The sequence below is a fragment of the Pelodiscus sinensis genome, chromosome 5, assembly GCF_052426305.1.
Source record: "Pelodiscus sinensis isolate ZL-2025 chromosome 5, ASM5242630v1, whole genome shotgun sequence".
NCBI lineage: Eukaryota > Metazoa > Chordata > Testudines > Trionychidae > Pelodiscus > Pelodiscus sinensis.
In genome coordinates this window covers 71857347-71870885 of record NC_143056.1, presented here as the reverse complement: position 1 = coordinate 71870885, position 13539 = coordinate 71857347, and the positions used below count along the sequence as shown (strand labels likewise).

Genomic DNA, 13539 nt, shown 5'->3' with positions numbered 1-13539 from the left:
TACAGTGTTGGGCTTTCTAGTTCCTATAAATGTTCAAGTATTATATGAAAAAAATGAATTTCACTTGCATGTTCTGCATGTATCTGTTGACCTGATAGAACATCACTAATCTCCTTTTTCATCTGGTATTAATCTGCATGTTAGTGCTTGTCAACCTGAGGTACAAGAAGCCATTTTCTCTTAGGCTGTGTCCAGACTCAGGGTTTTTCGGGAAAAGTAGCCTTTTCCCGAAAAAACTTCCCCTGCGTCCAGACTTAATTCGAAAGAACGCGGCTTTTCTTTCGATGGCGGTAAACCTCAATTTACGAGGAAGAACGCCTTCTTTCGAAAGTTCCTCTTTCGAAAGAAGGCGTTCTTCAATGTAAATAGGGCTTCTTCGAAAGAGAGCATCCAGACTCACTGGATGCTTTCTTTCAAAAAAGCAAGCCGCTTTTTCGAAATTTCTCCGTGCAGTCTAGACGCTCTCTTTCGAAAGAGGCTTGCAGTCTAGACATAGCCTTAGTGGGAGTATGTTACTTCGTTGGCGTTTAGCTTTCCATTTTTTGAAGTTGTGCATAAGCAATTTTCTCTGGATCTAGTGGGGATAGCTATGTAAACACAAAAGTAAGATTCACCTTTGGTAGTAGGTACTTAAGTGGTTGGAAGAGTTTGCAATCTATGTCGCATATGTTGTTAAAAGATGCCAAGGAACCCTCTTTTGCTTTAAAAAAATATCTTGTTAATAAAGCATCGGAATGTCATACAGTACGATGTCTGGCATGGAAGGTTTTCATTGCTAACCAAGGGGGTCAGCCTGATTCTGTACTTTAGCTTTATGATCTGGTCTCTGAGATTCCACTAAGCAGCCTAAATCCAAATCCATATTTGGCTTGGCTCTTCAAGGTATCATCCAATCCTCGAGTCCAAGAGAGAGAAGCCTGCCTCGAAATCTGTTTCCTCAAGAGTTTGTGCCACCTGAGGTGCCACCACCAAAGCAGCAATGGATCCCTGATGAAACTGAAATGACATGCATGGTCTGCAAAACAGAACGTTTTACTATGGTAAGGAACCAGGGTCAAATACAGATACTTCTAGGGCTGTGGTGCGGTATGGTTGTTTAACATGAAAGCTATTTCAAATGGACTGTTTCCTAAAAGCCCCAGTGATGCTAGCAATCTCATGAATTTGTCTCTCTTAATAATGTTGATACTGTCCAAATTGCCAGACAAACACGTGTTGGGGGGTGATTGTGAGGATTAAATGTGTTTGAGGTGACAGGTGAAATGAGAGAAATAGAACCTAAAAAGGAGGAAACTGATCCTGGGAAGTATGGATTTTGTGGAATGTCACTTTATTCTTTTCCAATCAAGCACAGTTTACAGAACTTCTGTATCTGGAGAGCGAAGAGCTAAAAGTTGAAAAGCCAAAGACTTTGGCAAACTATTCCAAATTGGGCACATTGTTCCTCCCTGCCATCACCACCTTTTGTGGGGGGAAAAATCTGTGGCAGACCTTAAAAATATTCGTGAAGCCTGAGATGAACAGGAATTATTTGCTCTTTGCTGTTCATTGTTTCTTATGGGGCAAATTCACCTATGAGCTGAGGTGAGAGAAACATCAGTTGCTAACTTACTACATGCCTCCAGTGAAGCCTAATCTCTCCTGTCGTCTCAGTTTAACAGGCGCCATCACTGCAGACGTTGTGGGAGGTTGGTCTGCAGTTCTTGCTCTACCAAGAAAATGGTGGTGGAAGCTTGTAGAGAAAATCCAGCTCGTGTATGTGATCAGTGCTACAGCTACTACTATAAGCAGTGTCCACTTGGCTTAGTCCAAGACACAAGCATGTAAGTCCTTGCAAGCAATTCCTGCATAGTTCCAGGTAGCCGCCTTCCCAGCTCTGGATGTGTGTGAAATTGCGTAAGTAGCAGCAGTGCAAGCACCCTGCTTTAATCTGACCACAAGGGACCACCTTCATGGATTCAGAATTGAGGCAGTGAATTAACTAGGCCTTGGAGATTGCCACCAAAGGGGCCAGTTATGATGGTGGGATTTGTGATGTATGGATGCTTTCCCCTGAAAATGGGACTTCAACTCATTTCATACAGACTCAATGAGCTGATAGAGGGTGTGGCTAGGGAAAGTGGGGGAGCAGTCACTGTATGACCTGCTAGCAATGAGCCTGCTGAGAAGAGGTTAGCATGGTGCAGCTGTGAAAGGGTATGAGAGGGAAGAATGAGCAGGAGCCCAATGGAACTTGGGGCATTTCCAAAATGTATCACCTGGGCCCTAATGCGCTTTTGTCCTACACTGAGCCTGAGCATCCCATGCCGCTCTTCTTTCACATCTTGAATTATCTGGAAATGTTTTATTTTTTGAGAGTGGGGAAGAGGAGTGGGTGGCTGGGGGGGTGTTTCTGTGGGGCAAAAAGGCCAAAGGGAGCAGGTAAGTTGGACGACAGAGGATCTGAATATTTCTTGTTCTTTCTGTACTGTGGCTGGTGGGGTATGTGCTTGTGAGGCAGCATAATCGGGGGACAGAGCAGAGAACTGGATGCCAGGAACTCCTGAGTTTAAATCTTAGCTCTGACACACACTTCTTCTTTGCCCTTAAGCAAGTGTGTAAACTCCTTGCTTTCTATTCAGCAGATGCAATACCTTTCCTTCAGGAGGATATAAGGATTAATTATTTAATGTTGGTGAAATGCTCATAGTGCAAACTATTTGTTTTTCTACCTATATATTTTTTGGGAAAAGGAGGTTGCTATGAAAATGGTAGCAATATTGAATGAGCCCTTTTGTTAACTGTCAGGCTTTAATCAGTCTTTCCTCAGCATGTTAGAAAGGGTATGAAGCTTCTGTCTTTCTGTTTTACAGCACAAAAGAGGAAGATCAGGACTTGATGGAAGGTGAGAACAGAGTAATGTTCAATTTATGCTTTTAAAAGTGCACGATTGTCATTTTTATGCTGCTAGTAAGCTGGAAGCTGTGCTTGTGGCTTCCACCAACAAAATCTTGGCTGTTTTCAAATATCATTGGTCTAATGTCAGGCATGCAGGAAACTACGAATGAAGCTGAAGTTTGAGCTTCTAGGTTCTAATTCCAGCTTGGATACTAATTGTATGACCATGGGCAAGTCACTTTTTTTTTTTTTTAAACCTCTCCGTGCCTTAATTTACCCATCTATAAATAGTGATATGGCACTTCATATTTATGCTTCATATTTATAAAAGCACTTTGCTCTTCTCAAGCATCTTCAAGAAAAGGATCTCACGGTACTTCATTAGAACAAGGGAAGTATTTTTCTCTCCGGTTGCTGGTCTAGGACCAGTGTTTGAGAGAGACTGTGAGTCTTGCAAACATTTGTTCTGGACTTCCAGAACATTTTCAGGCTGACATCGTGAGAAAAGAGCCCACAGAGCATGGGGCTATTTGAAATAATGAAATTCTTGTAGTAATTAAGATGAAAACATAAAACTTTTTAAAGTTTCTAAGTAGTTCCACAAACCATAAATAAGAGTTAGTATTTTTCATCTCTCCCAGTAAAGAGTGACAGACTGTTTGTTGTCAAAAGTAGGTCTTTTTCAGTGTTCCAGAGGAGCAACAATGGTCAGGTGAAGAGCAGCTAAAATGAGACTTGGAATAAATACAGACTAAAGCAACTGAAATGAAACTTCGTTAGTTGCTGCTGGAAGATCTGTGTCTTCATTACTTTTGTCAAGCTTTCATTTACATCTAATATTTAGTGCACTTCATTTCATTGGACCAGTGTAGCTCCTCTTGAGCATGACAACAAGTACAACTCCATGGGGCTTGGTCAGCTTCTCAGGCTTAGCAGGGAAGAACCACTGCTGAGTAGTGCAGCAAAGTGATACTGATTTTATTATGGGACCAAAGAGATGTTTTGCTGAATAAGGATTTTTAAGAGCTTAGATGGCACCTCACACTTTATTTGTCATCTATTATCGTCCAGTTCAGTTTGGACATAATTTTCTATGTATCTTAAGGTTTCATAGCACTGCCTCTCATAGTAGAATCTGAGTACATTTTATAAGTCTATAGTAGTATTCCTTGGATTTTGTGAAGTCTGTGGCATTTCCCCCTTTTCTGTGGAAAAACTATGCTTGGTGTAGAGTTTGGGGTTTGACAGAGGATGTTTGCCTGCTTTTGAGGATAGAAGGAAGTGTCAGTGTTGTCACATTTAGCAGCTAGTATCTCAAATCTCTGCATCAGAATGGTAATGCATCCCAAATTTGCTTTACCATAGTAATCGGATTTACCTGATTTTCAGGCTCCCATACCTCATGGACTACAGTACCAGGGCTAGAAATGAATGCTATATATCACTTGAATGCTGAGATCCCTAATTTTTGATGGTTATGCATGGATTAGAGCAGATACTCCTTGAGATCTTACTTTGAGATACTGGACCTTTATAAAACTCTGGTCTCTCAAACTAACAGTACTGCTCTGGCATTGCTCCAGAACTTCTGGGGGTTAGGAGAGAGAATCCTGGACATCATAGTTAACTAGATCTGGCTTGAATTTTTTTCCCCGTGGAAAACTTTAAAAAAGAAAAAGCTTTTACTGGAAAAAAAAATTCTCAACTTTTTATTTAAACACTCTCCCCCAACTTTGTAGCTTTGGGCTGAAAAATTAACAGCTGACTTAGAAAGCAGACGTTTTTGGTGACATTTTTTGTTTAGCTGAAAACTGATTTTTCTATAAATTTTTTTGACCGGCCATGTAGTTTTAAGCCACACACAAATACTTTTCAGCTGGGAGGTAAAGTTGCTAGGTTGCACAGCACATCAAAGAAAATTCAAACAAGAAAACAAGTAGGTAAGTAAGTCATTTAGTGCTTTGTCTACAGTCAATTTATTGATTCCCCTACCCAACAAATATAAATATTGTAGCTCATAGTCAAAAACAAAGGGGGCATATTGTAATGGTATATTGTAACCAAAATGGGTAATCATGAAGCATACACTGAATTAGGGATATGGGTAGTTGTTGAGAGAAATATTTTAGACAGTATAGGAGTGGAAAGCTGCTACTGTGCATATAGAGTGGCTGCTTTCTGTGTGGTTTGTGTTGTGCATGTTGTATAGGTGAAATTGTTTCATCCCATTAACTTCTGGAGTGTGTACTGAGAACAGCAAAGCAAGGTCTGATAGTAAAGCACACAGAATAACTTTGTGACATGCTTTCAGCTAAATTTGCTGCCATCGCGGATGATTCTAATTAGCTGGTTCTTCTTTCTCAGTAGCACAGACCTCTGGTAATGGAGGCTTGGATTACTCGGCAGTGATGAGAATACCCAGGGCAACTGAACTTGAGTGGCTTCTTTCTCTGAATGAAGATGAAAATGAAATTGTGCGTAATGAATTTTATTATGAACAGGTAAGAACTTGAGAGACCAAGAGGTGAGTCCAATGTACTAATTTCCCATTAGAATTCTATTCAGAGTTGATGCAGTGTCCATTTACAAGCTCTTGGGTCTTTTTACTCGGCAGGCCCCAAGTTCTTCCTTGTGTATTGCCATTCTCAGTCTGCACTCTGATAGTACAGCATGTGGGCACCAACTTATACAGCACTGCTGCAAATTGTCCCAAGGTCTGACTAACCCTGAAGTGGATGCTGGGCTTCTCATGGACATCATGAAACAGCTGCTTTTCAGTGCCAAGATGATGTTTGTCAAAGCTGGAAGGAGCCAGGATCTAGCTTTGTGTGACAGGTAAATTGCCAGCTGCCCTTTGGGATTTATTGGTGCTCTTAGCCTTCTTTTAAGGAATGTAAATGGGGTTGAAAGGTGCTGGACTAACCTTTCTATAGGTCAGTCTCCTGTTTATCCACAAAATCAATACTTGGAATACTAAATTCTTGGAGTAGATGGGAATAACTCACGATGACTATTTAAACTTGCTGCTTGTGCTAGATGGGATTTTCTTTTTAAACCTTAACATTTTGCCTGTTTTCGGCCACCTTTTTAGTGTGGGCTTTTACAATGGTACCTGACAGGAATTTGAAATATCATTTCTTCCTGGGGCATCAACACAAGGCAGAAAAGAGTGGGAAGTGCAGTGCATGGGGTCCCAACTGTTCAGATAAATGTGCCACAAAACCAGACATGGCTGTACTAGTATTAGCCAACCTGGTTGAATGAGAAGCAGATATCAGGAGCAGCAGAATGGCTTTAGGGCAGTTCATTAAGAGAGGGAAGTAGAGCTAGAGTATCAAAGGTACATTTGGAAGCCCCAGTAGTTGGGAACCACTAATATAAAAGACGCCATGGACGAAAGGGCCTTGAAGATTCTTGCTAATGATCTTTAAAGTGCAGTGATGTACTGTGTGTGCACATGCCCATTCATGTCATTCCTTCTTCCTTCTGCACAGTTATATCAGCAAGGTGGATGTGCTGAATATTTTAGTTGCTGCCGCCTATCGCCATGTACCATCTCTGGATCAGATTCTGCAGCCTGCAGCAGTAACGAGGCTAAGGAATCGTCTTTTGGAAGCAGAATACTATCAGTTAGCTGTTGAGGTAACAGGAATGGAGGGATGCAATTGTTTAAACTCTGTTTAAATAATCTCGGATGGCTTGCTTTCCTCACTGAGTTTAATTGATGTGATCTGTGAGATTAAATATAAAGCATTTGCTGATCTTTGTTCATAAATGATGGAGTGTGATTTTTTTTCTTTAAAGGAAAAATTTAGAAAATATTTTCAGATGTTCAGTTTAACCACAAGATACATTCTGCTTAGAACAGTCAGCCACAGACAGCGATAGGACCCTCATCATTGGGTACAGTTCCTACTAAGAAAGGCAAAAAACTAGACGTGCACCGTCAGGAACAGTCCTGCATTGGAAGGGAGCTAGGACATCCAGTCTAATAGATCTTTCCTATCTATAACTTCTAGGGTTTTGTAATGTGATTTGTACTCAAGGACTCTCAGCCCTGGTCTACACTAGGGGGTTATTTCAAAATAACTCCTCCTATTTTGAAATAACAAGCAGAGCGTCCACACTACCAATCCCATAAGAGGCTGGTTGTTTCAAAGTAATAGCTCCTGCTTTCCTTGAGGAACAATGCTTATTTTGAAATAGTTATTTCGAAATAGCAGTAGTGTGGACGCACCACTATTGCTATTTCAAAATAACTACTCCCCAGTGCTTCCTGGTGCTCTAAGTTGAGGTAGCACATCTACATGAAGGGAGCCTGTCTTAGACTGATTTCAAGGCTTCCCTGTAGTATGGATACGCTATTTCAAAATAGTTATTTTGGGAGTTATTTTGAAATAACTTATTTCAAAATAATGTCCTAGTGTAGACATGCCCTCAGACGCCTTCTAGGGCAACTTTGAAAAATATTCACTTGTGAGACAATGATTAAGACCTTGACAGCTCATCTGTTCATATGACTTATCCTCTCCATTCTGCCTCCTTGTCTCCTTAATTTCATAAGATTCTGTTTGTGGAATCAGAGTTATTGTGGAAAAGTCTCAGGGCGTAGCCGTGTTAATCTGTATCTTGAAAAAACTTAACCAATGAGTGGTCATGTATCACTTTAGAGACTAACAAAAAATATAGATAGGATCATGAGCTTTCGTGGGCACAACCCACTTCAAATTAATGGAGCAAGAGGCACAGAAACCCCAAAATTAGAATTAGGATTTCTAGTGGGAATAAGCAGCATGAGCAGATGAACTGCTAAACAAAAATGATTCCTGTTTACATACAAACATCTCTGCTAAAGAAACAGTGGGATGGTGTTTTCTGTCAGCAGCATTGTGTGAAACTGAATGTTGCCAATACCTCATGGAAACATTTTGGCAAGGCTATAAACAGAAAACCACTAACACTTTCTATCACTTCCTAAAACACAATCCTCTTTTAATGTTGTTCTGTTCCTGTAATAAAACTGTACAATCTACTATGAAGAAGAAAATTATTTTATCTTTAGAAGTGTAAACATTGTTGGATTGAATTTTCTTTAGTATACAAGAAAACATTTCTTCTTTGGGCAATGGAAGGTAACACGTTTTTATTAGGGGTGTAATTATCTGCTTCTCTCTTCTGTGCTGTGTCTATGTATTGTGTCCGGCTAACTAATGATTTTGGGGTTAGGTTTCTACGAAGACGGGGCTGGATCCAGGTGGAGCATGGCATGCCTGGGGCATGGCTTGCCTTAAAGCTGGGAACTTAAGTTCAGCAAGAGAGAAATTCAGCCGATGCTTAAAACCACCCTTTGATCTGAACCAACTGAATTATGGCTCAAGACTGGTCCAAGATGTGATACAGTATCTGGAGTCCACAGTGAAGCCCATACTCCTGGTGGTAAGTAGCTGTTCTACCTGCTCTAGAGAACTGTACTAAAACTGCTTGGCATACTCCTTTAGGGCAAACATGATTCAACCCGGGGAGGGACAAGGGAGGTGGGTATCCAAATGGGTTAATGCTGGAGCAGTCATATGAGATGGCTTTTGTCATTTTGACATCATTTGCATATGGAACAGATGATGTGAGGATTTGTACCACAAATACTGAAGCCTGCATAGACGCCCCACTGGCTGCAACCCACAATCAGTGACCTAACAGCAGAATGATAGGATTGTTTGTGGATTTCTGCTGTGCCTAGTAGATGGCGGGAGGGGCATGGCCCTTCTTTTGAAGGTTATGCAGTAACGCAGAAGCCCATCTGACTGCCATTTGGAGGCCAGTGAGAAATGTGGTGACGGTCTTAGCCTAGTGAATCCTTAATGAATTGGTGTCCATATCATTATGTATCAGAAGTGGCATTAATTTGCCCTTGTTAGTTTCAGAGACCAAGGATTGCATGAGTCCTAGAAAATACTTTTCTTTCCTTTCTCTATCACTGATGCAGCCCTTCCAAATTAACCTGTGGTACTATGACTAAGGTCATTGTTGAAAAGGCTGCATTTTTGGTAAACGTTTTCTGTTGTGTGGTTGGAGAGCTTTAGTTTCCCAGACTCACAAACCGGAATAACTCTCATCAATGGCAGATGCAAGTTTAGTTTCTCTTTCGATTAGCATTTTGTCAGCAGTTAAACCAACTATTATATCGTTATACAGGCTGTACAATGTGTCTTTATGAAGAGACTAAGTTACGTCCAGCTGCACAATGTGATGTTGTGTATCTTTTGTCAAAAACTGATAGTTATGTAATAGTTTGAGGGTGAAACTTGGGATCTCAGAATCTCCTGACTGAAATAGAATTTTTGAATGTATGTAGTTGGGGTTCATTGTAAGCTAGAATTAGGTACCAAGAGCAATTTGAACCCCTATTAATGCGTTGAATTTTAAGTAAACTGGAGTCTCAAGAAGGTCCCCCCCTACTGTGGTTATATTTGTGCTCCTGACATTTCTGATCTTCTGATAAGACAGCAAATCGGGGAGTTAAGTGCATATTTGCTGAAATCTCTGCCCGCAGCAAAAATATCTTTTTAAAATCCTCCTTTAGTGGCCTATCCATATTGGGAACAGAACCACAGTAGCTACAGTCGTGTTTAAGCATCACTGATGCTAGCTGTCTGCATCAATAGTTTCCCTATCTGCCAGAATAGTCTTCCTGTTAATTGTTCCTGGACAGTCCCATGTCATTGATTCTCTTTCTTAATAGCAGGACGATGACTACTTTGCCACATTGAGAGACCTAGAAGCAACTCTGAGGACACGAAGCCTGTGTCTGGAGATGATGTCCGAAGGAAAGATCCAACACAACAGCTACTATCAAGAGTGCTTGTTCTATTTACACACTTATGGTACCAACCTAGCAATCATTAGCTTCTACATGAGACACGATTGCATGCGAGAAGCACTTCTACATTTGTTAAATAAAGTGAGTAATGAATTCTGCTGGCATCATCAGAATTTGCACTTGTATTATTTAAATTGGAGCTTTGAAAACAATTAGGGAAGACTTCTCCCTTCCTCGAAAATCTAAGATGGTGACCAAAATAGTACAGTCTATAATGAATGAATGCAAATCCAGCATGCTCTGTTTCCTCTGAGCTTGCAGTATTTATAATCTCATAGACCAGTCTCTGTGGATTTAGTCCAAATGACTGAACATCAGTGTCTTGTTATACCATTAACTAGCAGTATTCCATCTCGGAATTATTATTGCCCCATCCCCTTGCCAAAATAGTGAAGGCTAGAAAAGAGAGCCTCCAATACTTTCAATCCACCCGTTCTTACCAGGATCAAAGCTACTGAAAAATACATACATTTTAGACTGTTTTGGATTTTAGCTGGTTCATTGAAGATTTAGATTGAAATAAGTATGACATAGAACATACTGATTGACATACCTACCTCCATTATCCCCAAGCTGTTAATTGGTTTATTAATAAGTAATTGTTTAAGTGGCCTTATCAGCTCTGGTTTCTCTTTTTATCACTAGTGTGATTGCTATAGTTAGAACTGAGAAGATCCATTCTAAGCCCTGATTCTCAGTTATCTTTTAAACATATCCTACTTGTTCTTAGTTAAGAAGAGATTTTTTTTTAATCTGCTTGCTTTTGCGAGCCCAAGGGTGAAACGGTAATTCAAAACAATTTCAGGTTGAAAACTTCACACCATAGCTTGGACGACAGTGACACTTAAAATGGCAGTTCTCACTTTCTGGCTCTCTTACTGTAGTGCAAGGCTGTTTTGGTGCTGAGGCTCACACCACTCCAGGGGAAAAATTCCACTGAAAAGTTAACTTGTTTCTGCCAAATATGTTTTTGTTTCTGTGCATACTGGGCTTTGTAACTTGTGCTGTGCAGTGGTTTTTAAAAATACAACAAACCCAGTCACTACCCTGAATGAAGTAATTAAACATGATAGAATCCCTTTAAAAAAAGAGTTCTGGGTGCCTACTTTTGCCAAAAAGTAGGGTTAACTTCTCTGTCGCTGGTATTCTCTTCAGCGGCATGAGAAAAACCTGTTCCTGCAGCTATTTTTCCTCAAGCTCCCTTTTCCCCACTGTAGGAGAGCCCACCGGAAGTGTTCATTGAAGGGATCTTTGTTCCAAGTTATAAAAGTGGGAAACTGCACATGTTGGAGAACTTGCTGGAAACCATTGATCCAGGTCTAGAGTGCTGGGGCATCTACCTCATTGCAGCCTGCAAACACTTGCAGAAAAAGAACTACTACCACATTCTGTATGAATTGCAGCAATTTATGAAGGTAAGGTTGAGGTGTGTTGCCCTCCTTGTTAATTGCTGAAATAGTGAATAGCATCACCCTATTTGGCAGTTTTACGCAGGTGTTAGACTCTGCGTTAGTCACATTATGTTCTTCTGTGAATTCCCTGGGGTTTCAGTTGGAACAAGTATTCATCAGTATCTTTCATAGGCTCCACACTAGCTATTGTGTAATATTGCTGTGCACCGTGAAACAGTTGTTCTGTTTCGTCCCACAGGTGGCTATGTTTCTATGTTGCATCCAATCATTCCTATAAGTCTAGTTATGTACTACACTTTGGGATCCTTCGTGTTGATAGCTGTTACTGAAATTTAAAACCACTCAAATGAAAGAGTAATTGCAGAGTCCATGTCTGCAGTTGTTCCCTGTTTCACATTTTCTAACTGTGGGGTTGTTTTGTGGCTGGTGAAACCTTTGAAGTATAAGCTGCAAGGAGCTTTCTGATCCTAGGAAGATCCCAGGCAATACTGTCTAGTCATTGCTGCTGTGCTTAGTGTCATGAATCTGGTCTTATCACACTAGCTTATCTGTTGCTTTCATTGCATGTCCTCTTAGGGAGCCATGATGTTTGCTTTGTGTGAGCATTTTAGTACCAACAGCCAAAGTAGCTCTGAAGATATGCTGCCTATTGATGCTCTCAGTCTGTTCAGCTTCCGAGTCTGTGTTTCTCAACATCACAGTTCATAGCCTTGTTGTCACATGATCCGCCTTTTAAAAGTTCATTGCTTGCTTGTTTGTTTCTTCCAGGATCATGTCCGTGCTGCCATGACTTGCATTAGATTCTTCACTCACAAGGCAAAGTCTTACACAGAGCTGGGAGGCAAACAGAAATGGCTCCTGAAGGTCAAGGACCACCTCAAAGTGTACCTGCAGGAGGTTTCAAGGAGTTCAGGAAGGAAAAAAGCTGCTTGCACTTTTCGAAAGAAAATGACTGCCGCTGATGTGTCAAGGTATCTGCAAAACACAAAATAAAATTCTGGGAATGAAGTTTTCTTTGATTAGGGAAACTGGTTGGGCTTAGATAACACGTTCTACCTAAGCCCAACTCAAAATCAGTCTTTTTGCTAGTGTATATGTAGGATAAACACCGTTCTTCCTAGTCAAGACAAGCCACAAGTGCAAGAATGTTGGGTCTTGTACCACCTCTCCCCCGTATGTAGATAAAACTGATATGGGTATAGTTATAACAGGGGTCGGCAACCTATGGCCAACAAGCCAAATATGGCTCTCTAGGGAGCCAGATATGGCTCTTCTGGAGCCCCAACTCAGTCCCCTCCTCCCCCCATGCTCCCCCACAGCAGGGAGCCCACACTGGCGCTACAACCCTATTTTCCCCCCCATCACCTCCCCTCTCCCCCACAAGACTGCAGCACCAGTGCGGGAGGGGCGGATAAAGCCCCGAGGCTCTGCACTGGATCTGGCATGCGGGGAACAAGCAGAGTTAAACATGACTTGGCATGACAGTGTTGTCCCCTTCCCACCCCCCGGGCATGGGGGAAACCAGGAAGCAAAGATAGATCCCTTCGTATTCCTAATTTGTTCCCTCGGGGGACACTTCCTGTAGCCTCCCCTCCAACCCTTCCCGGAGGCAGCAGGAAGCGTGTTACATGTTGCTTGATGTGCAGCACAAAAACAAGTGCCCCCCACGACCACCCTCCACTCACTCCCTCAACCAGACAGCCTGCTCCCATCCCTCTAGTCAAAATCCCCCTGTCCCTAACCAGAGTCCCCTCTGCCCCCAGCCCAAAATCCCCCCTGCCTCCTGGCCAGACAACCTCTGCCCCCTGGCCAAAATCCCCCTTGCCTTCTGCCTCCTGGCCAGGCAGCCTGTCCGCTGGCCAGACCTCATCCCCTCCAATACCTCACCTCCTGCCCAGATCCTGTACTCCCATCCCTATCCCATTCACCAGCAGCCCTGTCCTTCACACTTAATCCCTCATTTTTGGCCTCAACCCAGAGCCGGGAGATAGGGGGGGTGGAGAAAACAAAATCCACTAACCCTGGAACCCCAGAAGAGTAAATCTAGCCTGAGGTCTTGAACGTCAGTCCTCCCTGCTTCTCCCCCCACTGTGGTGCTGGAGCACCAGGGAAGTGAGGTGTTTCAGTTGGGAGTCACTTCAGTGAGGGTTGGGGGGTTTGGAGGTTTTTTTTGCTTCTCACTTGTGTGGCTCCCTCCAACTGATTTTTCTGTGGGTCAGTGGTCCCTGACCCAAAAAAGATTCCCCACTCCTGTTATAAATAGACAATATTGAAACCTTTCGTGTTGGACTTAATATTTTTCTTTATTTAAAAATGAAGTCTGGCTAACAAGCCCCCAGTTGGGGCCCAGTCCCCATCTGGCTGCGTCATTGT

At 42.0% G+C, this 13539-nt stretch overlaps 1 protein-coding gene across 1 annotated transcript in view; it reads left to right on the top strand.

The window, feature by feature from the left end:
• The window catches only part of ZFYVE26 (zinc finger FYVE-type containing 26), a 71817-nt gene that overhangs the window by 51077 nt on the left and 7201 nt on the right, over positions 1 to 13539 (top strand). Inside the window, 10 exon segments of the mRNA XM_006113399.5 lie at positions 883 to 1040; positions 1654 to 1823; positions 2853 to 2884; positions 5242 to 5378; positions 5492 to 5712; positions 6372 to 6519; positions 8104 to 8313; positions 9617 to 9835; positions 10972 to 11169; positions 11935 to 12137. Of these exon segments, the coding sequence (XP_006113461.4) occupies positions 883 to 1040; positions 1654 to 1823; positions 2853 to 2884; positions 5242 to 5378; positions 5492 to 5712; positions 6372 to 6519; positions 8104 to 8313; positions 9617 to 9835; positions 10972 to 11169; positions 11935 to 12137 (1696 nt within the window).